This window comes from Lemur catta, chromosome 1, assembly GCF_020740605.2.
Source record: "Lemur catta isolate mLemCat1 chromosome 1, mLemCat1.pri, whole genome shotgun sequence".
Lineage (NCBI taxonomy): Eukaryota > Metazoa > Chordata > Mammalia > Primates > Lemuridae > Lemur > Lemur catta.
This window is the reverse complement of record NC_059128.1, coordinates 197,194,137-197,222,105: the sequence shown is the minus strand read 5'-3', so window position 1 is coordinate 197,222,105 and position 27,969 is coordinate 197,194,137. Positions and strand designations below refer to the sequence as shown.

Here is a 27,969-nt window from a genome sequence, read left to right as displayed (position 1 = left end):
TTAAGTTTTCTTTTATATTCTTTATTTTAAATTGATATTTTAGAACAGTAAATTATCTTTCACAGCAGTGCCTCCTGGTCTGATAATACAGTACCCCATTTCTGAATGTAAAGATTTAAAATAAATCAAAATGAACATTAAGGCGTACAAACAGCTACTTTAAGCCTGCCCTTATTTAATAAAGATCAGTTTTTACTCATATTCAAATACATGGAATGTTGGCACAAAACTGAAGCTGCTGTAGAAAGATCACAGATGTTCTCTGGGTTATTGAAACTTCCATTTCACTAAAAACATACCCTTATATGGTCTTAATTTTACAAATTTAAGTGTTGAGAAATGTCTAATAAGTAACAATTAAAATAAAATGTTTTATTTGTAAATTATGTACAGAATACACTTTACGTTATGACAAGGAAATGGGGAATAAGAGCCATGACTTTCCAACCAATGCTGTTCACTTTCTCTGTTGGATATGACCATCTCTCTCTGAATCAGACATACAAATCAGTTTGGATTTCCTACATTGGAAAAGGAGAATTTGTAGCTAAACTAAAAGTGTTGCTGCATTGTTACTATTGGATTTTTTTCCACAAAATGCTTTTGAACCCTGCTAACTTAGAATCTTAAAAGAAATTTCCTGGTATAATTTTATAATGGAAAAAAAAAAAGCTTACCTACCAAGAACAATGAGTTTTAAGCATCTTAAAGAAACTATGAAATGGCTACATAACTATGCATAATCTGAAATATTGGAGTTTATTTCTTTTAAAGTTATTTTGATTAGTTTAACAGTAAAAAGCCATACAATTTTAAAAATGCCATTAATCTAAATGTCATTGTGGAAAGTGCCTCTTTGATAACTATCAAAATGAATGAGACCTACTTACTGTAAAATTATCAAATGAATAAAATTCATTAATGGCTTTAAACTGTACCAATAATAGTACCAATATTCTATAAAATGAAAGACTGAATATAACTTCTTGGATGTCAAATACATTTCAGTAAATAGATTTAAAGACTGCTACAGATGCCATGTGTACATTCTGACGCTCAGCCAACATAGAAAATCCAACCTCTTGTACTTATTCAGTCCCAAATTAGACAGATTATGATTTTTCATGTGAAGATTTAGGTGTTTCTCCATTAGTCTTCCTCCTCCTCCTCTTCACAATCCCCATCTGTTTGCTGTTCCAGTTCCTCTTTTGTTATCATTTCAAAATCATTCCCATTTCCACTACTGTGTTGAGATCGGTCATCTTCCCTCCTGTCACTGTCTGTGTCTGAATGCCGGTCTCCACCTGAGGCTTCTGCTCCATGATTTCCTGGTCCTACTTTTCCCTCCTCATCTTCCTTTTTCTCACTGTCTGATTTTTCCTCACTGTCGGACTTCTGCTGCTTTTTGGTTTCAGATTTCTCATCTTTCTTTAAGTCTGCTTTTGGTCCTTTGTATTCATGTGTGTACAGAGGCCTGAAGGAGTCAATGAAGCCCACATCAGCAGTCAGATTTGGCAAGAACCAAAAGTGATGCCTTCCTCCAGTTATGAGCCAAATGATGAGAAATAGAATGCAACGAGCTGTGGAAGAAAAATTTCTCTAATTGAATAATTCAAGCCTTGACTCAGAAAGAAGGGAATATTTGTTAATAGAAAGCTGGGAAAACAGTTTTATTATTTGTACATTCCATATATCTTAAATATGAATATTTAAATACTGACTAGTTTAGCAGCTGTCACAGTATTGTAGAGGTAGAGAAACTTGTTGAAGTTGTAATGCTATAATGCCACTCTCAAAAAATTATTTCTATTTTTTTCATCTGGGTGCTGTTTCAGAGATATACATTTATGATTTATGTACTTTATGATGTTATACTTCAATAAACATAGCAGTCAGTTGGAAGTTTAAGTATTCATGAGATCATAGTGTAAGAAAAGTAAAAAGAGCCAGGTGTGGTGGCTCATGTCTGTAATCCCAGCAAATTGGGAGGCTGCAGCAGGAAGATCACTTGAGGCCAGGACTTCAAGACCACCCTAGGCAACATAGCATGTCTCTTAAAAAATGAAAAAAATTAGCCAGTGCTGTGGCTTGTGCCTATAGTCCCAGCTACTTGAGTGGCTGAGATAGGAGAATCACTTGAGCCCAGAACTTCAAGGCTACAGTGCATAGCAACAATGCACTCCAGCCTGGGCAGCAGAGGAGACTCTGTCTCTACAAAAAAAAAAGGAATGAATGAATGAATGAATAAATAAAAAGCAGGACTGCAACATGACTTTACTAGGATCTAAGTATTTTTGCCTTTGTAGGGTACTTCCTCCATAAAAAAATACTAAAAATTATACATAATATATATATTTATGACTGTACTGGTATAAATGCAAACAAAATACTGCATAGGTTTACTATTTTTATTTATATATACATATAAACACATATATTTTACTACTTCTGATTTTAAAGAAATGAAAATGAAAACCTACACATTTTGCAGGTCCATGGCAAGTGCCGACCCTGCCTAAAGGATAAATTGTCCCTGGAAAAAGAATTCTACTATTAGTAAGTTTCTGTCTTCTAATTATTTTATCAATTAGGTACATTATATAATTTTTGCTTATTTAAGGACCAAGACTTTCAATATCAGGAAACAATACAATGCTAATGAAGGCAAGATCACTTAAATATATAAAGATAATGAAATTATTTTTTTAGAACATTGTATTATGATAAAACTGTGGAATAATGGAATTTGAAGTTTAAAATTTATAGTAATAAGTTATCACAAATCCCAATATTTCATATAGTTTTCTCTAAATTTACCAATTATGTAGAGCTGAGTGATTTTCTTTTTTCCTTCTTTTTGTTCTTTTGAGACACAGTCTTGTTCTGTGGCCCAGCTAGAGTGCAGTGGCGTTATCATAGCTCACTGTAACCTCAAGCTCCTCAAGCTATCTTCCTGCCTTGGCCTCCAGAGTAGCTGGGATTACAGCCTTGCACCATGATGCCCAGCTAGTTTTTCCTATTTTTTTGTAGAGATGAAGTCTTGCTCTTGCTCAGGCTGGTCTTGAACTCCTGACTTCAAATGATCTTCCCACTTCAGCCTCCCAAAGTGCTAGGGTTACAGGCGTGAGCCACCACATCCAGCCAGATTTTTACTTTTTCTAAAAGGTCATAATGATTATATGAATGTTACAGACTAATTATGGCAGGATTTTTGGTGTTTTTGCTTTTGTTTTCTTTACAGACAATTATATCACTGTCTTCATATAAAGTCTGAAAAAAGCTCATCTATGTTTTTTGTATTATTTTGCTTTGGATAAATAGAAGGAAACGATTACAGCTGCCTTGACTTTTATAAAGTAGTAATTTTTACTTTACAAGAATATAAATGTTTTGAAAAATTCCTGCATACATTAGAATCTTTTGTGGTGCAAACAGAAAAGGTAAACATGTTGAAAATTATGATTTTAAGAATAAATTCCACTGACAGATAAAAGATAATGAACATTTAAGGAGGCAGTACATTTTTTCTCCAAATACAATTATGATGCTATGATAGGTTTTGTAGTATTGTTAAGACAGATGGTTCATAATACGAAATCTTGTATCAAATCCAAGAAAAAGTAACATGGAAATGGCACAAATAAAACCTAATTTTTTACCACATATAAACTGGGCTTGGCAGAATTCTAACATGCTTTATAGGTTTTCTCTACGTGGCATTAGATTACCAAGGGCAAAAAGGGAAGACTCATGGGAAAACTGTGACATGCATTGTTATACTGTTTCCATACTAAAAGTGACACATTTTAGAAATTGCCAAAATTCTTATTTTAAATGCCAGTATTAACAATGCATATTCAAAGTAACACCAAATGTAACTGTGACCAATATTTAATACTGCATAGGGTAATATGAAAGAAATATCTAATTTATAAGTGGAGAGCAGATCAAAACTACTTGATAGTATATTTGAAATTGCTTTTTCTAACAGAATCAACATAAAATGTTGGGTTTGCTTCCTGGTCTAATTTGGAACACTGATCCATAATGCATATTTAAATTCACAGAAGTTAAAATGAAAAAAACATTACTGAAGAAACAGTATTTTAAAGAGCAAAGTTATATAATGACAATAAATTATTGTGAATACTGGTTTAATTTAAAGATAAGCAAGTGTAATAATTCTATTTAGTGGAGCTAAACCTTTGCTAAAAATTTTCAAGGAGCTTCTAAATTTCAGGGATTTGAGAGGCAGAAGGCATTAGTTTTATTATGTCTAATGTCAGATCAAAGTTTATGGCTTTTCCCCTTGATGTAGGTATTAGTATTACACTAACATTAGTTACCTGCTTAACAGGCTTAGATGTCATTTCTTGGCCTACAAATTGCATGCATTTGTGTTACACGCAGAAGCAGCAGGGGATTTTCTCAAGGTGACTAAGCTAGAGCAAGGAAAAAAATGAAAGGTGGGTGGAGAAAGCTTCATTCAGACATCACAGAGGAAAAAAAAGGTCCATAACCATGACTGATTGAAGGAAGATACCAATGAGCTCCTGGGTCCATAGATAATGGCACCAACCTAGGACACACTGATGACCAGCGGGAAGGATGTGCAAAGGGAAATTGCTTAGGGCTACAGGAGTAATGCTTTATAAATATCTATTATACATCACAGAACCTCAGAATAACATGCATCCAGTCCAGATAATCTTGGTCAAATTATGTCCTCTAATAACAGATATTAGGTCAACAATGTGGGTGTGGGGTTTTTTTTGTTTTATAAAGAAGTATTCCTATGTGTTGTCATTTGGGGAAAATAATCAGAACTTTATGCCATATACCAACATAAACTCTAGATGAATCAAGGAATTCAATATAATTTTTTAAAAAAAATCACTAGACAGCTTTAGATAAGCTGAGAAAAATTCATGTATCTTTCCCAAGGTGAAAAATTAGAGCTGCCCTGTCTAAATGGGAAAATCTTCAAAGACTAGATTTTTTTTTTTTTTTTGCAACAGATTCTCGCTGTCGCCCTGGTTAGAATGCAGTGGCATCATCATAGCTCACTGCAACCTCAAACTCCTGGGCTCAAGTAATCCTCCTGTCTCAGATGCCTGAGTAACTGGGATTACAGACACGCGCCCAGCTAATTCTTCTGTTTTTTGTAGAGACGGGGTCTTGCTCTTGCTCAGGCTGGTCTGGAATTCCTGACCTCAAGCAATCTTCCTGCCTCAGCCTCCCAAAGTGCTAGATTACAGGTGTGAGCCACCAGGCCTGGCCAAAGACTAGGATTTGAAGTAAAATATTTGTTGGTTTTTTTTTCCCTGACTAAACAAGTAATAATTATTCCTTAATTTTCCATTATTGTGGAAAAATACAGAAAAGTATAGATAAAAAAATTAAAATTGTAACTAACACTACTATTCACATTTCAGTACATTTCCTTCCAATCAAACCCTGCCTGGCATTTGAGTATTACCATTTCAAAAAAATGTTCCCCATTAAGTAGGGTAAAAATATCTCATTATGTTAATTTTATTTTCTGATTACTAGTAATAAGCATTTTTATATAGTTATTAATCATTTGTTTTTTATTCCTTCTTTCAAAGGATGAAAGGGTGTTTACATCCTTTCCCAATTTAATATTTGGATCCTCTTATCAAGTGGTATAAGTAAATGGGAATTTTAAGCTTTTGCCTCTCCTGCCAGTTTGTTGCTTGTTTTTAATTTTGTCTGTTTGACATGAAAAAGTTTGTTTTATTCGTATGTGATCCAAATCTACCAGCCTTTTTTGTTATTTTTATATTGGTTTTTAGCTATGAAAGACCCCAATTATCCAGAAATGTAAAAAACCCATTCACTTATGTTTTTCTGCTTGATTTTTAGAACATTTAACTCTTTAATACATCTAGAATTTATTTTGATACCTGGGTGAAAATTATTGATTTTCTCCAAATGGCAAATCAATTGTTTAGAACCACTTATTAAATATATGCATAGAATTTAAATATTTAATACATATTTCATTTGCCTTAAGTCAAAATATAGAAATGTTTTACTGAAAGTATTGTCTAATAAATGATCAACCACTGCAAAAATATTATAGCCCTTGCCATAGCTAGTTATCAAAGCACATTTATTTGCAGATTAAGATAATAATATATGGTATATTTCAAAATAACTAAGAGTAAATTTCAAGTATCTCACCATAAAAAAATGATAGGTCAGCCAGGGGATGGATATGTCAATTATGCTAATTAGCTTGGTTTAATCATTCTACATTGCATACATGTATCAAAACATCACATTTGTACCTCATAAATGTATACAACTATGATTTGTTAAAAAATAATACCAATATTTAAAAAATAAATTTAAAAAAATATATTAAATCCCTTTTCTTCACATTAGAACAAATCTCATCAAGCCCCAGTCAGTTTTGGCATTTGACCTAGAAAGTAGAACCATATACTTCTTGATTTGCCTATATAAATTCTGTTTAAACTTTACTGAAGCTCCAGATTTATAGTCTGACTATTCAATACTTACCTTGCTGAAATCAGTTTTACTAATAACAATACTTACCAACAGCAAGGAGAAGAATACTGGCTACAAAACAGCCTGCACCCACACTGAGGTAATAAACACCTACTCTCATTTCCGCTGGCCAGAGAGGGAAGAGGGTGGCTGCTATTACTGCAATCACTAGAACAAGAAATGACAAAGTTACATAGATAACTTTTAGAAGAAAACTTTAAATGGAATGGTTGCAGTAATAGTGAACATATTCATAAAGTGAAAAAGTATGAAACATATTGGAATACAAAATTGCCATTTTGCCATTTTCACAGGTAAAAAATGGTCAATTATGAGCAATTTCATATTGTTCAACCTAAATTTATACTGTTCTTAAATTAGGTTAGTTGTTTTAGTATAAATTACACATACTTAGAAAAAAAGCCATGTAAAAATGTTAAACTGCTGGCTCTTTAAAATTATTAACTACAGCCATTTTCAATCTATGTTTATCTTATTTTTTAAAATATTAAGATATTTTCCTACTGAGGAGAACTAAAAGAAATAATAAAATAATAAACCTAACAAAAATTGATTCCAAAGACCCTTCCCTGGAAATTCTGATTCTGGAATGGAGCTCTGATATCCAGACTGAAAAAGGTCTCCAGGTGATTCTGCCACAGATGGTTTTTAGTACTTAGAGAAACTGTATACAAGCATCTCTAGTTTTTTTTTTTCCCTCAAGTAAAGTGGAATGAATTATAAGAAATTAGAAGCTTCCTTTTTTAGGTCTTCAGAGGAAAATCATGATTCAAATCTAGCTCTATCATTTGTAAGTAACCCTGGGCAAGTTACTTAACCCTTTTGAAGCTAAGTTATCTTATATTTAATAAGTGTCTGTTCCTCTTCTTTAAAGGTTGTTGTGACGATGAAATGAGACATTGTATGTAAAATATTTAGCAAAGTGACTACTACATTGTAAGTAATCAATAACTGTTAGCTATTCGGGTTGGGTTTAATTGATTTTCAACTCTGCTATAAAAGTTATTTTGAATGGGATCCTATGATATCATATTGATCAAGCTTACTTTAACTGCTATCTATTTTTTTTTTATTTGTTAAATCATTCTTTCCCCACAAAACTTGCCCTGAACTCATAGGACTATACACTCACACTAAAAAACCAAATCAAAATCAAATCAAAAGGTATAGCAAAGATTAAATATTCATCTAATTCTTGTTCCACTCTTCAGAGGTTAACTACTATTAAGCTTATCTGTATTCCCTGAGACTGACTATATATAATTAAAACAAGCTACATCAAATTTTTTTAATCTAAATAAATGAGCTTATACTATTCTTACTGTTTTGCCACTTTCTTTTTTCATTTAATCTATTCTAGATATCTTTCCATCAGTACATCCTAATTCTTTAAAAGCTGACCAGTTTTCTATTGGGTAGCTGTACTGTAATTTACTTCACTATTCTCCTATTGAGAAACTTGTTTCATTTTATCCTGTTACAGACAATATTGCAAAAACTCTTGTATGTGCACATTTGTGTACCTGTGATTACATCACAGGATAAATTCCTTAAAGTGGAATTATTAGATAAAAGGGTATAGGCATTTCAAATTTGAAAGATAGTTGCTAGATTACTCTAAGTACAGTATGAAGGATTTAGATTAAAATAGAGAATATGTCAATACATATTCTTTGTGCAACTGTATGAGAACAGCCAAGGGATAAATTCTTAGAAGAGGAATTGCTGGGTCATTGTATAGGCATGTAGCATTTGAAAGGTATTGCTAAAATGTCCTTCATGAAAACTAAAATAATGGACATAACTATTATATCAATTGTTGGCGAGTGTTGATTTTTTTCTAAGACCTTCACTGTCACACTTTGTGATCTTCTTAGTTTGTCAATTTCTCAAAGATCTTTGTTTTAATGTGTTCAAAAAAGTTTGCCTTAGTTTATCATTATCTTCTGACTTTATTTAAAGTACATATTTTAAATGATAGCTATTTTATGTTAAGTTTAGAAATATTTTCTCTTATGGTATCTGTACTTTGTTTTCTAAGTTTTAGATTGTACTTTAAAGCTACTCACATCCTGCTACTTACCAAGAATTAATCCCATGACAAATGTTTTAAAGTGAACTGGGTCATAGATCCATACATATACCTAGAAGAATCAAGAAACTTCAATGCTTAAAAGTTCTAAGGTCACATTAGAAAGTAATGCTGAATTCTTTATTTTAGGTACCCCGAGGCAGTCATCAACCTCTTAACACATGAGAAATAGTTTCTAAGGTAAACAAATTCCAAAGACCTTTTCCTTCTTCAGTAGTAGTGGTTCTTTTGGCATCCATTCAGTTGGAAAACAATTATAAGAAAACTATAAATTCTGTAATGAACTTTGTAGATTTGTATGTACTTACATGCATTTAACAATTTGTTCATGCGTTTAAATCATTATTTATTCAACTGAAAGACCAGCAATTGTTAACCTTTTTGTCCCTAATGTAATAATGTTTGGGCTAACACAGTTAAGACAGATTCCAACCAGGCTCTATCACAGATCTGGCAGCTCTCAACTTCACCCTTTTGTCTCCTACTGGTAAGACATGAAGAACCATTATTAAAGATCATGCTTGGTGAACATAAAGATTCTATGACTCCCTGTACTAATTTCACTGCCCACTCATCCATGGAGGGCCAATAGCCCATAAGCTGAGAACCACTGCTTCAAAGCTTAATTTACTTTTATCGAGCTATTATTTTATACAACAGAAATGTATTTTGTCATTCAGATCAGAACTCTGCTTGATCATCATCCATAAAACTCATAGTTTTACCTCTTGCTTTCATCTCTCAGTTTCTACAAATTATAGTACACTTCAATTTCCTTGTTCTATATTGACCAGAACTCTTTAGTGTCTTTCCAACTAGGTTCTCCATTTCTAACACCTGGGGTTCCACTTCAAACCCCTTCCTATTTCACTCTATGCATTTTCCCTAGGAATCAGATCCATGGACATTACTTCTGCCAGTTTCCATTCTAAAAAAATACATTTTTTAGGCCGGGCGCGGTGGCTCACGCCTGTAATCCTAGCACTCTGGGAGGCCGAGGCCGGTGGATCACTCGAGGTCAGGAGTTCGAGACCAACCTGAGCAAGAGCAAGACCCCGTCTCTACTAAAAATAGAAAGAAATTATCTGGACAACTAAAATATATATAGAAAAAATTAGCCGGGCATGGTGGCACATGCCTGTAGATCCAGCTACTTGGGAGGCTGAGGCAATAGGATTGCTTAAGCCCAGAAGTTTGAGGTTGCTGTGAGCTAGGCTGACGCCAGGGCACTCACTCTAGCCAGGGCAACAAAGCAACACTCTGTCTCAAAAAAAAAAAAAATACATTTTTTAAAACAGACATTTCCCAACTTTAAAGTTATGGAGTGCATGCTGCTTTCTACAGAATAAAATCTAGCTTTTTCAAGATAGCAAACACCCATGCTTTTGCTCAGGCTGCTTCTTTCCCTAATATTACCTATAACTCCTTCCTGGCAATCTGCCAGTCATCCTTCAAGGCTCAGTTCAAGTGTCCAGGGTCTCCAGACCCTCCTTATCCTTTCATATTAAATTAACTATTCCCAATTGGTGTTCTCACACTGTTAACACTTACCACACTGTAATATACTAACATGTTTAAATGCTTTTATCTTTGCTAGGCTATAAGAGCTTCCTAGCAAAGAATTTTATTGTATTTATCATGCTATTCTCAGCACCTATAAAAATGTTGGCATAGAGCTGATGCTCAATGTTTAACTGAGGGTATCTGAGTTCTCATGTTAAAAAAGACCTATGTTCTTCTATTATAGTTCTTTACCGGGGGTTTATATCAGAATCACCTGAGGACACTTTATGACAGACACATACCCTCCCCCCTCCCATTACACACTAGATATTCTCATGTAAGTATGTCTGGAATGACCCTAGAATACATTATGTTTGAAAAGCTGTCCCAGAATTTCAAAGTCATAGCCCTAGGAGCCACTACTTTAAATTATATAACTAAAGTTTACGTATTGGTTAAGTGACTAAATTAAACAGTCTTCATGGAAGGCTACCACCATACAAATCTCCCATTACAAAAGATACAATAAAAACCATCTCCTCGAGTAAAGCATCAAACAGTGTTGAAAATTTTAGGCCCCTGATGTGATGTGTCTGACTATATACTGTATAAGAGAGACCAGTAGGTGTCCCCTATTAACCATTCTGCTCATTTTCTGTTGATAATCATGGAAAACCTACATTTTAGCTGGGCAAATAATCACCTAGTATAAAAAGTGCATTTCCAAGAGTTTACTTCAGGTCAGCATGACTTTGTGACTATGGAATCCAAGCAAAAATGAAACTGTCAGGTTCCTGGGCAGTGCCCTTAAGATGATCTCCTTAAAGAGGAGGCAGGTTCCTCACTCTCCTTTCCTCTTTTGGATGCAGATATGAGGTTGGCAGTCATTTTGGACCATGAAGTAACGTTAGCTAGAAGCCTCACACAGAGGAGAAAAGACAGGAAGAGCTTGGGTCCACCATGGAGCTGCCCCTCTGTACTGCTTACCTCTAGATTTCACTGATGAAAAAGAAATAAGCATCTATTTTGTATTAAGCCACTGTTATTTCAGGTTTCTATCACTCACACACAGCCAAATCTAATTCTGACTTTTAAAAAATCTAAATTCAGAGAAATTATGGACTTTCAAAAATAGAGTAGCATTCTATACTTAAATGCATTTTTATGTTTATCTAAATGACTTCTTTCATTAGTGAAGGCATCAAACTTATTTCTAAAAACTTCTATGGAAAACTAGATTTCTAATTATACGCTAAATACTCTCACCTCATTTCCATCCAGAAAAACTTGATCATCATGTGGCTCAAGTTTGAATTTTTTCTTAGTTTCCTTCTTTTTGGGAGTGCCTGGAGTTTCCTCCTATAAAAACAAGAGTTGAACAGAAGAAGTAACATAAGCAAGCAAAAAAATCCAATATGACATTCATAGTCAAAAAGTGTTCACTATTTATAACACAGAAATAAAACTTCTCAACCATAGTATTTCTAATAACCCTAATATGGTTATTTCAAGTGGTTGTTGCATATTTTAAATGTGTTCATATGCCACAAGTGTGCATAATAATTTTTATTTTTATTTAATTTTAGTTGAACTCACTTTTTTTGATTCTTCCTTTTCACCATCTTTTTTTTTCTCTTTTTCCTTTTTCGTCTTTTCATCCTTTACATTTTCTTTCTTGCTCTTTTTATCTTCTTCTTTTCCACTTTCAGCTTTTCCTTTATCTTTTTCTTTCTTTATGTCCTTATCATACTTCATTTTCATTACTTTTAGTGCCCGGTGAAAAAACTGCTTTTTTAAAAGCCTTTGTAAAAAAAAAAAGTATGACATTCCAGTCCCCATCAATTATACAGATATAGACTAAAAAGCAAAAGTATCAAGACCTGAATAAGATGAGCAAAGGAAGACATAATTTGGCAACTCATAAGAGAAATTACAACTAATAAGCCCATGGAAAAATAGTCAACTGCACCAATAATCAAAAAACTTTATAGCTAATTATATAAAACTTGTCAAACCTCAGTGATATTTAATTTTCATTTTTAACGGTATAAAAGAGATTATAGGTTTGAGATTATCCATATAAAGCCTCTCTCTGGGTTCATTAAGAGTAATCAAGCTGGGCACGGTGGTGGTGCATGCCTGTAATCTTATCCACTCAAGAGGCTGAGGCAGGAGGATTGCTTAAGGCCAGTAGTTGGAATCCAGCAGCCTGGGTAACTTAGTGAGAGAGCCTACCTTTACCAAAAAAAAAAAAAATCCGGGTGTGGTAGCAGGTGCATGTGCCTATAATCCTAGCTATTTGGGAGGCTAAGGCAGCAGGATCACTTGAGCCCAGGAGTTTGAAGCTATAGTGAGCTATGATCATGCCACTGCACTCCAGCCTGGGCAACACAGTAAGATCTTGTCCCTTAAAAAAGGGTGGGCAGGTGGGGGAGAAATAAACAATGTAAGAAATGTTAACAGATTAAAAGTATGTCCACAATATTATTGATCCAAATGTCTTTTTAGCTGTCTTTCTTGATGTTATTTTTTTCTACCTCTACTTCATTATTCGGTTGGCCACTATAATCAAATATCTTCAAGTAAGCAATGAAAAAATGAAATATACTAAAGTAATATTTCTGGACACTAAAAAGAATTCTAACATCAAAGTGAAAAATGTGCAATATATTTGGCAAAACACTATGTATTCCTAGTTTCACTAATTTCTCTCTAAATACCTTGTTCTTCTCCCTCTTTAGCAATTGTTATTATTTTTTTACAGTCTCACCTCAGGGCATTCATGCTGGCTGTTCCTTTCACCTAGAATGCTCCTCCCCCAAATAACCATGCGTTTTTGTTTCACTCTCTCACTTCCTTCAAGTTTTCCCTCAACCACAACCTACCCTGTTTAAAACTGTAAGCCTGCTCCCAACCTCTCTCTTTTTCTATCCATAGCACTTATCTTTTAACTCACTATATAATTTGTTATATGTTTGCCCCTTTCACTAGACTGTAAAATGCTTAATGGTGCCTTATTCATTTTTCAATCTGACTCCAAATTAAGTCAATGTTTTCCTCTTTAACCCTATAATCCTATTCAAGAAATTGGGTTGCCCTTACACCTTAGTCATCTAAAAGCTACTTTTTCAAATCTCACGTTCCAGTTTCAGAGTTCCTGATTTGTTTCTTCATTTCTGCCTGGATAATGTACAAATACCACAACATAATCTAGAAACTAGGTCTCGCTACCACTGTCTGTGCCTGCTAATAATGATGACTATCTACCTTTCTACTGATACCTCACCGGTGCCTGCTCTAGCATATCATACCACTTGTTAACTAGATGCTTCCTTCCTGCACAGATAATCACTTCTTTCTGTCATTGTGCTGGGGCTCTGAAGCACCTGTGTTTTATCTGCCTGGCTGGGCTTCCATCTGCTGCCCAATTAGGTATAGGCCAAGAGCATTTCCACAAAGCTAACTTCTAGGTTTCTTCATTTGGCCCATTCTACTTGTTCAGAAGACCTATTCGTGTAACTGTTCAAACTGCCCCCCAAAACACTACCATTATCATCTGCTATGCATACACATACATATGTAAACAAACAAAAATCTGAAATGAGACCTTAATGATTAACTACTTATGAATAGAAAGTGGGATTTAGGAGTAGTAATGGGGTGTTTGAATATCAACGAGAGTTTTATATTTTTTACTTCATGTCAGAATGTCTTAAAAAATTTATAATGAACAAATATTCTAATTTTCTTTGTTTATGCACTTATGTGATTTCCAGATTTTCTGTCAGGAACATTTTCCCCCTCACTTCAGGAACGTTTATTACCATTCAATATGAAAACAAAAATACATCCTGTTCATCATGTTAATTGAAAAACCAGCATTATATATATTACAGTTTATATTACAGATGTCCATATATTATGTACACACACATATATATACTTGAATATATGTGATAATGTGGTTGTCTATGAAGCAACATTATTAGTAATTTGGATTTTCTTCTAAATCATTTTCTACATTTTCAGTTTTCTCAAATTTCTGTTAGTAGAAAAACTTATTCTTAATAAAGAAATAATTTAAAAAATAAACCATAGAACTCTAGTAGGAAAAAGTTCTTCCATGATGAGTAGATACAGAAGGGCATAGAACTAGCAAGATCATTTGTTTCTGTCAACCTTCCTGCGCAGCTGAAGGAAAAACAAGTAGACTTAACCCCAAATTGGTGTTGAAAATAATTTTACACTTAGGTAGACAGGTTCAAATACCACCTCTACTACTTAAGTAGCTGGGTGATACTGGGAAGTTACTTAATTTCAGTTTACCTCTAAAATGGGGTATTTATCTCATAAGGGTTGTTGTTAGGATTAAACGAGAAGCATGTAAATTGTTTAGCATACTGTCTGACACATATGTATTCAATGTTAGCCATTATTGATATGGCAGAATCTCCAATTTCATTTAATAGTTATGGAATATATACACATTTGGTTTCATAAATCACTATATTATAGCATCATTTCATTCTGTAATAAGTAGACTCATTGACTTACTCCTTGATGAGTCTTTAGAGAATATATTTCAACTCATTTTATGCCAAGAAAAGTGAGAGTGACATTATTTAACCTCTGTGGTAGTATCAGAGCTTTCATTTATTTAGCTTTAAATAAATGATACATGACAAATCACCAACACAAAGTTCTCTAACATTTTCACAGAACTATTCACACTATATCAGTGTGTTCTAATGCCCTTGTTTGGATGAATATTCTTTCTTCTCTTGTTTGTTGGGTAATCACCTATTTCTGTTTCAAAATTTGATTAAAATATTTTCTCTGTGAAGTCATTCTTGATAGTTTCACCATCTATGTCTCCCTTATAGAACATACTACATTGTAATTAGTTATAAATCTTCCCTAACGATTAGAGTATGTGTTTTGAGGTAGGGACCAAGTCACAGTCACTGTATTCTTAGGGCCTGACATATAAAAGGGTATTTGATGAATATTTGTTGAATAAATAAATGGTTTTAAAACAGCCTGTAAGACGTTTTAAAATTTCTTCTGTATCTTTTCCTTACCTCTTAATTTTTTCTTCCAGATTTAAGAAACATTTATTGAATGCCACATACATGTTGGGGACTTCCACCAACATGGCAATGGTGTGTTTTTATTAAGTGTCCACGTTGTGCTATGGAGTAACAATAAAGTATGAAACAGTCCTACAACTGTTTTCAGATTTAGCTGGCAAGAGATTAAAAAAACTAACATATATGCAATAATGTAACAACTCTAAAATAGTTAAGGGCCAAACTGGATGATACTAACTTGATAAATTCAGAACTTTATATACAAAGGCTAATGTGGGCTGGAGGACCTGGGGTATACTCCATGGTAGAGGTAGGACTTGAGAAATGTATTTGTAATATTGAGAGGCAGATAGGATAGAGGAGGGAGAACCGTTCAGGGAACGTGGCAAGTTATGATCAAAGAGAGAACGAATATGGTATATGTATTAATACAAGATTGAGGAGGACGTAATTGGACTGGGTGTTTGGTAATACAAAGTCTTCCGGAGACTAGGTTGAAGAGTTCATACATGATATAGGCCATAAAAAGGTATAGATTATATTAGAAAGACTGTTTTGTTATCATCCTACATTTTCCTATTTTCTTTTGTTTTTTCCTCAGACATCATCATGCCCACTTAGTTGCTTCAGGAAATGAAAGTAGAAACCACTAGTTCCTTTGTGGTTTTGTCTGTTTTGGGGCAGGAACCCATGAGGACTGGCCATCACAAGGACACAAATGGTTGTATTAGAAGTGGTTCTGAAGACCTTAGGTAGAGTTATACTTCTCTCCTTCATTTTAGTGCAGAAAGGACCCAAAAAACCTGACATCAATGGGGATAACATATATAATGAAAATCAAATGTGTCTCTGGGACATTCTCTGTACTCAGGTCTTTTGAGCTTTTTATGTAAAAAGGCTCCTAAAAAGCCAAGAGATGTGGATTAATACTGACTGCTTTCTTCAGAGATTTGGGCTCACAGATTTAATATCTGAAATAATAGTATTGGCAGGTGAACCAATTTTAATTTCTGCTCCATTAAATGCATCATCATTTTGTTGGAGGAGACAGTATAGTATAGTATAGTAGTTAAGAGCACAGACTATGGAACCAGACTGCTGGATTTGGAATCCTAGATCTGCCACTTACTAGCTGTGTGACCTTGGACAAGGTACTTACATTCTCTGTGCCCCAGTTTCTGCATTTTGTAGCATCTCTTAATTTTTACACCGTATGTAAAAAATAAACCTATTTTGTGTCAGGTAAGAAAGTTTGCACTTTGGAGCTAATTCTAATTAGACAAATTGCTGTAAAAGATAAGTAAATATCAACTGCATCACTGTTAGCTCATCCTTACCCCACAACGAAACTTGTTTCTGAAAGGTCCGTTAGTAATCTCTAGTCTTTGCCAACTAAGAATTTTAAGAAATATTTGATAATTCCTTAACATGACAGCTTAAAAAAACAGGTTGTGAAATAAGAGGGTTCTCAGGTGGCTGATACTTTAAGTGCCATTAAACAAAATATTAGTAAGTGTTGTGTGTACCTCCCTACCAAACACATAAAATAATTTCAAATTTCCATAGATTATAAATTTTAGTGTCATGATAGCAAAATATAGTTAACATCTATTAAGAAACAGTAAGTAGTAAGTAAACTAAGGACATAAATGGAAAGAAAACCCAAGAAGAAGGTGATTTTGTCTTTTAGACACACCACTCATCATCAAATGTTTTTCAAAAAAGAAAAAGTACCTATTATGAAAAACGTGTATGTTATTGAATTATCCATACTTCATCATCTTACACTCCTCAAAAAAAAAGACAAGGTAGATGTTATAGCTGTTTAGATTTTACAAGGAATACTACATTAGCAAACACTAAACAACATAGGAAAGGATGTTTGGCTTATGGCTCTGCGTGTCAGCACTAAAAACACAGATATAACAGGAATCACTGCAAACATTTTGGAGAAAAGATCCCCGACCATTTATTTGCTCTACAAACGCATTTATTTGCTCTACAGTGAACAATTTTGTTCACTGTAGAGCAAATAAATGCTTTTGTTCACTGTAGGCACTGGTGTATGATTTTTATTGCTGACCCTTCAGTAGGCCTGGCAAATATACAAAAGCAATAGAACATAAATAAAAATTATATACAGTTAAAAATACTAAGCAGTCTAATACTAACACACTTCCAAAGGTACCAAAGAAATCTGTTATATGTAAAAACTATGTTTATGGTGTAATATCACTACATTTAATGATGTAAGGAGCTTCATAACTATGGAGAAAATTTAGTATTATTATTTACATTATCCTTCACTAAGATATAAACACTACCTGTTGCAGTAGTCAACCACAGACTCCCTGGTTGTAAATAAAGCTTCTTCTCCTTTCTTGGCCTTTGCCCACTTTGAATCCAAAAGGCAATCCACTGCTTTTGAAGCTAAAGAAGAAATTCATTATTTTTAATTTAGTATACATGGTTAACTTATGGCTATCTAAATAATATTTTATAAAGCAAAATTTCAACATTCGGGCAACAGAAGAGAAAACCAAGCTCAACAGAAAATTAAATCTAATATGATCATGGTAACAGTTCTTCAAAACTTCAACTTGTGAAATACATTATCTTTTTAAAGTAAGGCTGGGAAATAAATGGCATTCAGAAATACTAATTAAAGTAAGACAAATCAATGGAGAAATGTTCAAAAATTCAATATATTAAAACATTTGTATATAACTATCACCCTTATTAACTAATCAAAATCAAATGTAGGATAAACCAAAAATCTCCCCCCTCAACCCATGAAAATTCTCATAAAGGTTTACTGTAACCTACTGAAAAATAAGCTCCATAAACAATCTACTGCTGTTACTAGAAGCAGCTAACTATATTAGATGCAAAGAGATTTGCATGCCTTTTCTCTAAACTTTTAATGTATGTCAAAATCACTAATAACAACACTAAAGAAAGAGAAGATAAAGGAATATTTCTCCATACTGGCAATTCAATTTTAATTTATGAGACAAGCAAACTCAACCACTATTTATAAGCTATGGGGCTATATTATAAAAGGTATCAGTTTATAATAATGTTGTCTGGATAATGTAAAGAACCAAAGCTCCTAATTAGTTCCAAGTACATATATTATCTGAACAAAAGGTAGTATTTCAAAATACTGAAAATAAATCTCATTTTAAAAATTTCCAATAAGTATTACTAGAAAGCACTTTATCTTTTTATTATAGACATTCTCATTCACAAAAAGAAAGAATAGGATAATCAATTGCATATGTCCATCACCAGCTTCAACAACTATACTTGGAAAGAATTTTTAAAACTTCTACACATCCCAAATTTAGGTAACTTCATAAGATATGTACCCTAATATGATTTTACTGATATAATCTTACCAATAAAATAATCAACCCGGTGACCCATCATATTGGTGGACTTTGTTGGACAGTTGAATCGAAGATACTTGGCTACAGCCTTCTCTTCTTTAGATGGTTCACCAACTTCCTGCAACATAAGAATATTACTTTAGTGCAATCATTTACTTGAGAAATTCATGTACTGAAAAATAATTTACAAATCTATTCTATGAATCTTTTTGAGTGAAACAGAGGCCTTGTTTTCAAGCTTTCTCTGGAGCAGACGTGGTTATATACAGAAAAGATAAAACGGAGATTTAAAAAAAACTACATGTTTTTCAAATGCAAGTTGATAGAAGCAAAGCCTGTCTGCTTCTTGTCCTCAATCATCAAGCATTTGAGTTGTTTTTCCAGCACGGCAACTATTTTGTACCAGTTCACCTTCACTCTTGTATGGTCTCTTTTTATAAAGATAACATGTTGCCAATAATGACTGCCCAAATGTCAAAGTAAATAGAAACAGGTGCCATAAATGTTAAAATAACAGCAAAAGATATGTCTCCTGGACAGTGAACCATAGAAGGAATTCTCAAATTAACCAATAATAGCTGCCCCAATATTAACACTACTGAGATGATGACAATTTGTATTCCCTTCTCTTTTTCCTCGTGGTTGCAGATACCAGATAACTGGCTGAGACTCATTTCCCACCTTGTCTTCTCTTCCCCAGTAAGGGTGAAGCAAAAATAAAAAATGCAAAAACACAGATATTACTATCTCATTTGAAGAAATGAGTAATGGAAGTAAACTGACAAACGGAAGTTTTGGAAAAGCTGCTTTCTTTCCGATTTTCTTTCTTCATACCTTTTCCCAAATTTTCTATTACTTTCTTCATTGTTTATCATTCCCCATCTTCCCATTATCCTCTTTCATTCTGAACTTCTTTAATTTGACAATTCTTCCTGTTTACTTACTCTCCCCACCTATGTACTGAAGAAAATGAAGGCAGTCTACATCTGTACACATCTTCTATATAAACTTTCAAAAGTTGTCTTATTGTTGTAAGCTATTCAAACAGATGCACTGTATTTAATTACATGTGTAAGCACAATACATAGAACACTCAATATTTCCAGCAATATATAATCTAAATGTGAATGATTTCAGGAAGGTCTGTTTCTTTAAAGAATAAAATGCCAAATACTAGTGCAAATTTATTTGCCAAGAATCTAGGATGCTGAGAAGAATTAATTAAGACAGTTGTTTTAAGCAAGAAATTCTAATACACAAAATAGAAAAAATAATCTACTTAAATTATCTGTCTTTATATCACGTTTTCTTAAATTTCAGATAAGTCTGAATTCCGTTATGTTTGAGGAAAATAAGGAACAATCAACAAACCAGGGTTTCAGCTTTAATTTTATTTTGAAAAGCAGTAATTTGTTACATGAAGTGAAAGCTTGTGCTTTGCTCGCTGAGTCACCTGGCAGCTACATCTCACGTTTTTCCTTTGCATTTCCCAACTCTTCTACTTTCAGTAGCCCAATTAACAGTGTATGATTCTTATACTCTGCTACTACCAGCTGTGGGTTATTTGTGGCAATAAGAATTAAAAGTCCAACCACTCAATTCAAAAGACTATTGTAAAAACCAAGTATTTATGAAATAAAAACCTTTATGTTTATAAATAAAAATATACATCACAAAAATAGAATCTTAAGTAAGGTTCATAATGATTTAATGAGGCCTAGCTACAAAATATACTTTCTGACATGGTAAAAGGTGAAAATTTTTTATTAAAATTTTTGAAACTATGCTAAAATATATTAATATATGTTATATATGTTAGATGAAAGTATTTAATTATTTTTATATAATATACTACACTTCCGGCCTCATCTATTAGTAATATTCTATATAGTCATACACCTGAAAAAGCAATACCATAAATAGTTGAATACTATAAATGGTTTATAAAAACCAATTCTATTTTATAATCACATCCACATATGCTCAATTTTTCCTCATTTGACACATCTGTTGTCAATTTAAAGTTTATCTAACTAACTGATAACTTGTTATTGGGATGTGCTTCATTAAAAATTGTGGGGGAGAAGTGTGAATAAATGTAAACTGTTTAAATACATACTTACCCTATAATCTTTGGATGCTACAGTTAATACAAAGATTTGTAAGGCATGATACTGACACTTGGCTACGTAACTATCTAAAGTAGCAACTGTTATTTCCCAAAAGGAGTGGTAGAAAAAATATTTTAGAAGTTCACAAAGTAGGAGTGAGATTATCAATGTGGATGGAACAGCTAGAAAAGACCTCTTGGAAGAAGGAACTGGATTTTGAAAGTTGAACAAGTTTTGGGTAAATTGAACGAAGAGCATAAACATTGTGGCTGAGAACGACACAAAATTTGGCTCCAGCAGAGAAAAGTTAGGAAGTACTGGGAGGTTAAGTATGTGTAAGTATTAACAGAATAGACTATTCTATTAGACTATACAGTCTTCAAGGTAGGTGGAGAAATTTCAACTTTATCTGTAAGTAACAGAAAGACTATTAGTAGTTTTTGAATAGAAGGATATAATTAGAAAAATGATTTAGACATTATTTTGGTGGCTGTATGTAGGATGAATTAAAAAATGGATAAGGCGGGGAAACTTTAGAAGAGTAGGTAGTATTCAAGTAAATTGTGATGTGATAGTGGACTAGGAATGGGAAGAAAATTTAGATATTTGAAATATTTCAAATGTAGAATTGACAGGACTCAATAAAGGATGAATGAAACAGGTAAAGATGTCAGATTTCCAACTTTATCAATGAAAAGGATAGTTTTTCAATAATACAAAGGAAATTTGGGAGGAAGGAGATTCTGGAAAACAATTATATCAATTTTGAGCATAACACACACTCATACACTCAATTATACAATTTACTGAACACAGACATAAATGTACTAATCTACTGACTGCTGATAGAGGCATCACATGTAAAAGCTGATTAAATATCAGCATACATAAAAAACTGAGTTCATTCTATATTATGCAATAAGGAATCTAATACTATAACTATGCACAAAAATTTTAAATCTCATTTTAACAATTAACTTCAAGTTCACCAAACTTTTCTACAACTGCATCCCCTCCTTGGTAAAGGCACTAAAAACCAACAATGTACAGAAGATACCCACAAAACATGGACTTGGAAAATCTTTTCCAACTAGACACAGAATTACTTGTCCATCGATACTTTCTCAAAGTATCAGTAACTTATAACAAGTTATCCATATTGTAGACTGCCTTTAATGAAAATGATATAATTTGTGCCATCTGCTGGGGCTTTGGAGCCAGAAAGATTGCTGTAGAAGCATACCATGAGAACATGAACCCTGGAAATTGGTTATACAAAAGATCCTACAAGGAGTCTTCACTACACTGCTCCCCTGCTGCAGCCTAGGAGGGCATAAAACAGTCTTACCTTCTTTTTTTGTTTATACATTGGACTATAGTACTGTCCTTCTTTGTTCCCTTTTGATGTAAACAGGATATTTTTGTAACTTTTCTAGAAGACTTCTAACAAGCCTTCTGGGAACAGCAGCACTAACCAATGAAGAGAAAATAACCCATCAACCTTCAAACAGATGCAGAGAACTTTTTATCTCAATGAATGAGCACACCTTTCTTAGAATGGGGAAGCTAAGAGCCAATAAGTTTAGGAGTTTAGGTGGGACTGCCTTTCTTTGTATCCAAATACTAAGATGATGGTTCCTGCAACTCATAATCCAACATTATTTAAATTGAAAATCTGATAAGAACACTCTTATAAAATTGTTTAACAAATATTTTTACTTAGAATACATCAACACTCAAACACTATAATGAAATAGAGATTACTATTTCCATTATTTTTGCCAATATTTAACCTTTTTGAGAAAAAATAATTGATCGAGAGTAAGTAAGCCACAGGCTTCAATCTTACAAAATTTCTGATATAAGCTTAGGTGATCTGTCAATTAGTGAATGGAGCAAAAAAGAAAAGGCTTAGTTTACAAATTGTGAATTTGTATCTTTATATAAGCAGTACAAAATATTTGTGAAAATACTAACAGTAGGTTAACAGATTAAAATCTGAAAGCTGGAGGGGATCTTAGATGAATCATTTGCTCAAAATCACACAGCATGTTACTAATAAAGAGTCTGTATCTTGACTATGCCAGTGCTCTTCTGTAATACTTCCAATTCACTTTGATTGTATTTCCTGTTTAGCAATGGATTTGCTAGGTAACTGGAAGGCCTTTCATTAAGCCTCTGGGGGGTCATTTTCAGACTAGGACTGGCTTCCTGGGTTCCTTCTCTTTTCTTCAGAATGTTCTCAGAGTCAGACTTGTGTAGTCTGGCTCTAGAGTCCCAAACTTTCTCTTTTTTTCTCTTTCCTGAAATCAAGCCCATAAACCCATGATATATCAGGGTTTTATTGCCAGGGAGACAGATGGGTGCCACAGAAATAACTGACGGAGGTTATGAAAGTTCTAAGAACTAGTAAGCCATTTAAATGTCTCAAAACTCAACTGGATATTTTACACATAAATAGAATACTAAATGAGATGATTCTCTTTAGCAGGGACAGGTCATGTTAAATCTTTATGTTGTACAATCTAATATTAAAAGTTCAGGATTAAAGTATTTCAGAGCAATTTATTTTTTATCAATGGTGAGGTGGAAAGAAGATTCAATTCGGAATTGGTTTTACTATCTTGATTAATGATGCTGGGTGAAGTCACATAACCTCACTGGACCTCAGTTTATCTGTAAAAGGAGGGAGGGTATTGGGTGAGATCAGTAAGCTGTGGGCCCACTACTCTGCTTTTATGTAAGAATGAATTTGTGCAAAAGGTTTCCAAACAAACTCTACTAGATTCTTTTCAACTCTAAAATTTCATGATACCAGGATTTTAAATCAATATTTCTAGTAAACAACACTTTGTTAACATATGTGAAGTTACTGTATGTCCTTAAAAACTTACACAATTGCATTTGTTAAATAAATCTCTATTTTCAAATGTTTCATTAACTTGGACTGAGATCACTCTCACTGGAGAATCTCAATTATTAAAATTTTTAAATATGTCAATGAACATGTATAGCTCACTTCTGGTTTTCAGTGACCAGTAATGTAAGTCCAAGAAGGGAATGTGACAATAATCCTCCTTCCTTTCAACTTTGATGGGACACCAGAATCTGAAATTGTGCTGCACTAGAAAAAGCAAATAAATTATTAATAGTTACATTGTTTTTTACACTAAACTTACTTATTTGTATCAAGCATTTTTCCCCAATGCACAAACTACAGTTCAAGGTCACTGAACCTATTCAACATAAAAACCTTTTCTAAACATGAAACATCAAGTAACAAACAACAGAAAACTCAGTTGATACTGCAGACCTTTTTGCCTACAAGTTCTACAATAGAATCCTTTCTGTCAAACTCTGAACTTTTCATTCATTACATTTGATCTTTTTATCACAAATGATGCCAGTATTAGTGTCTGATTCTCTGGAAGGATAAAACTGAGGAATTTTCTAGGATAGAGTATTTTTACAAATTTGTGAGATTACATAAAATAGTACTCCAAGATCTCCCACACTCTACACAGCCATGTAGAAAACTTCAAGGATGGGAAAATAAATGTCATTTATTTTCATTTTGCATTATGCCAAGCTGATTTTTAATAATCAAGCCTCAAATAAATAAATATACTTTATATAACTCACAACCTAATGGCTTATTTATTGAATAGAGAGCTGTTAATCTTTCTTTAGCATATCAAAGAGTGCTTAACAAAACCAAAATAACAATCCAACCTAAATCCTTCATACGGGGCAAAGGGGGGTGGGAATATATGGGAGGGGTTATGTGTCAAGCACTTTTAATATCTTTTATAACTTTTAATAAGTCACTGACTTACCTATTGTTTTCATAGCAATCCTACATCCCTGAGGTTCTTTTTTTTTTTTTTTTTGAGGTAAACATCCCTTCTTACAGATGCAGTAATTGAAGTAAAAGGTAGCTTGCTCAAAGTTACTCAGCTAATAATTGGTAGAGCTAAAGTACAAACAGGCACAGTCTGGCTCAAGTTTTAGCTCTCTGCCACTGTCAATACAGTACCATACAGCCTCTTTACCTATCTTTCTATTTAATATAAGATCACAACTGAAACAAGACCAGCTATTCAAAAGGTGAATTATATCACCTTTACAACATTAAGGAGCAGCTGAAATAGTAAAACAATGCATATTAAAGGACATAAAATTGTACTGTCAAGTGTAAAGATAAGGACTTCAGTAAGTACAAATCTGACAGACTTTAATACGAATTCTAATAAAATACTGTATATGTATATCCATGTCGGAACAGCAACACTAAATCTTAAAAGGTTAGAAACAGTATAATTAGAAACTTTTTCTACTGACCTTAAGCCCTGATCTGACCCATCTGAATGTGGAATTTGCCTTTTGCTAATTCATTCTTTACCCTGTTCAGAACTTTCTTATTTCTACCAAATTCCAAAATTCCAAATTTACTGATCATGTTTACCTCTTTCATAGTACTTCAAAGTTTCCAGGAGAATTTTAACTTGCATAGCTCAAAACACCTGTAGTGTAGACCCACAAATTGGTAAACTTTAAAAACATGGAGGGATAAAATAGAAGATAGAAAAAGTCATTCTAAGCAATGAAATAGTAAGGAACGGAAAGGCAATGATGAGTGTAACCATTTATGATTAGCACATTAACAATTTACTCTATGTTATCCATTTATGATACCTTATGAAGGTTTCTCAGGACGTGAGCTGATGAGACAACTAATATACATCCTGAGTCTAAGATGTTCTACATATTTACAAAGAACAAAAACAGGTGGAAAACTGCAAGGAAGAAATGCACAAATGACACGCATGTGGAATGAGGGAGGGTTGTTATGTAGGTTATGAAGATGACACACCGGCATGTGAAAGGTTTCTGGGTGCCACCACCTCGTTGCAGCACCAACAGGGGTTGTGGTTGTTTACACAGTGCTGCCTGGAAGAAAGCCAGCAAGCTTCAAGTGGGCTATTAAATTAATAATATTGAGGAGAAAGGAGGGCAACGCAACCGAACATCTGGATGAGCAGATCGCTGCCCGGGCCCCAGGGGCAGCCGACCAAGTCCAGATCATTCCCCTTCTACGGTCTACGCGCACAAAGAGCAGGCTGCTTTAGGTCAGTCCTCCGCCTCCTTCTACCCCAATTACCGTGGCCTTAATTTCGGGACAGCTAAGGCGAGATGATGGGGTGAAAGGAGGGGAGGAGTCCCGGGAAGGGGCAGGGTCTGCTCCCAGGAGGAGGATGACCTCCCGGCTCGGGCCCGGGATGGCGCGGCCACAGGCACCCCGGGCCGGCAGCCGCACTCCGAGCCCGGCGCCTCCTTCCTTCCGCCAACGCTCCCCGCCACCCGGTCTGTCTCCGCCGCGGCCAACACCGCCCCCCCCCAGGCCCCTCACAACGACGCGGCCCGCGGCCCGCGGCCTCGCGGCGCAACCCCACCCCGCCTCGTCCTCGCTTTCGCTCGCCCTTTGAGGGGCCTTCCCCGCTTTTTCCACTTGCGAGCGCGCTGAGACCCCCTACCCCAGGGCTCGGCTTTGCTACCTGGATCCGCTTCTTGTGTCGCCTGCGTTCCGCCATGTTGGCCGCTCCGCCCGGTTCCTTCTGACGTGGACGGAGGGGTGGGGGGCTGTGGAAACCTCGCGAGAGCGCGCCTCGCGGCCCGTTATGTAACCCGCCGTCCCGCGGGCCGGGGGGCTGCTGTCCTTGGCGGCGCCTGAACTTTCCTCTTTTCCCCCTCCTGCTGTGGGGACTGGAGAATCGCTAGGAGCAGGAGGAAGTCAAGAAGTGGATCAGAGGTTCTCAAACCTGACTGAGCATCTGAATCACCGGAGAAGCTGCTAAGATACAGATTCCCGGGCCCCACCCCTCAGTCGGGTTCAGCACGTTCGGGGTGCGGCCTCCCACCGAGGGCTCGCCTGAGACCCGCGGAATCCTGGAGCTCTTCACCTTTGCGAGTCCTGTAATATTCCCAGCGAGCCCCATCCCACCCCGTTTAAATGTCGTGAAATTCCATTGAAAAGATGAGAAAACCGAGACAATGGAGGGGCAGAGAGATGAACTGACATATCTAAGGCTCCGCAGGTGGTAGATGGCAGGACCCAAACCTAAGCCAGTTATCTTTTCCCAAACAAACTTTGGATCCTCCGTTCCATTTTCCATATTGCTTTTCAAAACGTACCTTTAGCACCCAGAAGTCAGAACCCAGGAAAGTGTCAATAAGATGAATAGGAGAACAATTCTAAGAAGTTGGGAATGAAGAAGGATGCAGGCTACTTCAAGTCTGGTGAATTATGATTCTTACAGCTATTGTCATTTTAGAGCCGCCTAGACCAAAGAGAAGCGGCTTAAATTGCTGGTAAGAGCTTAGAAACTCCCATGACTTTATGGAGACTTTTACAGCATTTTTGATTGTAGAAAATTGGGAAAATACAGAAAAATAAGATTAAGAGAATAAAAACTCCCAATTCTACCACTTAGAGATCTTTTAATCATTTTAGCTTATTTTCTTCTAGTATTTATTCCTACTTTTTGTGTGCGCGCATGTGTGCGTGTATCTTTGTATTTACATATTTTCCCATTCCCCAAATTGAGATCACATGCAATATGGTAACTTGCTTTTTTGGCTGAATGTTATGTTGTAAGCATTTATTGTATCATTTAAGAATTCTTCAAGTTTCCTAAATTATATACCTAATCTAATAGCAATTAAATGTATAATGAAGGCATATTGCAGCATCTTGAGCCTAATCTTTTAATAAAGATAGCTAAAGTTCTTTTTTGGACTAAGCAATTCTGGTCTCAGGTAAGCCATTTTGTTCCTTTCTCTTCTATGATCTATAATTTGGGTGTGTGTAGTCACGGAAGGGGTGAGAAAGAAGTAATGATTTTTACCAATTAACCCAAAACATAATATAGAATATGAAATGTCTTTATTTCCTTCGATCCTCTTCCCACCCAGAATGATGAGTCTGTTTTGTGCTGTTTCATCTGGAGAACACTGGACTTTTTCATAGGAGACCTGGTCTATGAATGAAAATATTATTGCATTTGATAGATACTGAGTGCCTACTAGATGCCAAATGTTAGGCTAGGACTATGGTAGGGAATGAAAATCCCTTGTGGCCAATGTCTCCCCCTCAAGTTACTGCCCTACCACCTTCTTCAGAAGAGCTTTAATTTAATGACCCTTTGTTCTCACTGCCATTGACA

The 27,969-nt window shown here is 34.8% G+C and overlaps 1 protein-coding gene across 1 annotated transcript; it reads right to left on the bottom strand.

Moving 5' to 3' along the window:
• Positions 1–26,432, bottom strand: SEC62 (SEC62 homolog, preprotein translocation factor). The gene is made up of 8 exons (XM_045539631.1): positions 26,302–26,432; positions 18,645–18,753; positions 17,568–17,673; positions 11,750–11,954; positions 11,420–11,512; positions 8,642–8,702; positions 6,586–6,705; positions 1–1,580 (listed from the first exon to the last, which is right to left on the bottom strand). Exons 1-8 carry the CDS (start codon positions 26,335–26,337, stop codon positions 1,150–1,152), a joined length of 1,161 nt encoding a protein of 386 aa, XP_045395587.1. The 5' UTR covers positions 26,338–26,432; the 3' UTR covers positions 1–1,149.
• Positions 26,433–27,969: the final 1,537 nt, after the last annotated feature.

What these genes read in the sequence shown, in the direction of transcription:
- SEC62 (XM_045539631.1), bottom strand. Translation starts at nt 26,337, where the DNA reads ATGGCGGAACGCAGGCGACACAAGAAGCGGATCCAG. An exon ending in GTGGTTGACTACTGCAACAG is followed by an intron (nt 11,955 to 17,567) that starts GTAGTGTTTATA and finishes TTTTTTACAAAG; the next exon opens with GCTTTTAAAAAAGCAGTTTT. An exon ending in TATTCTTCTCCTTGCTGTTG is followed by an intron (nt 1,581 to 6,585) that starts GTAAGTATTGTT and finishes TTTCTTCCACAG; the next exon opens with CTCGTTGCATTCTATTTCTC.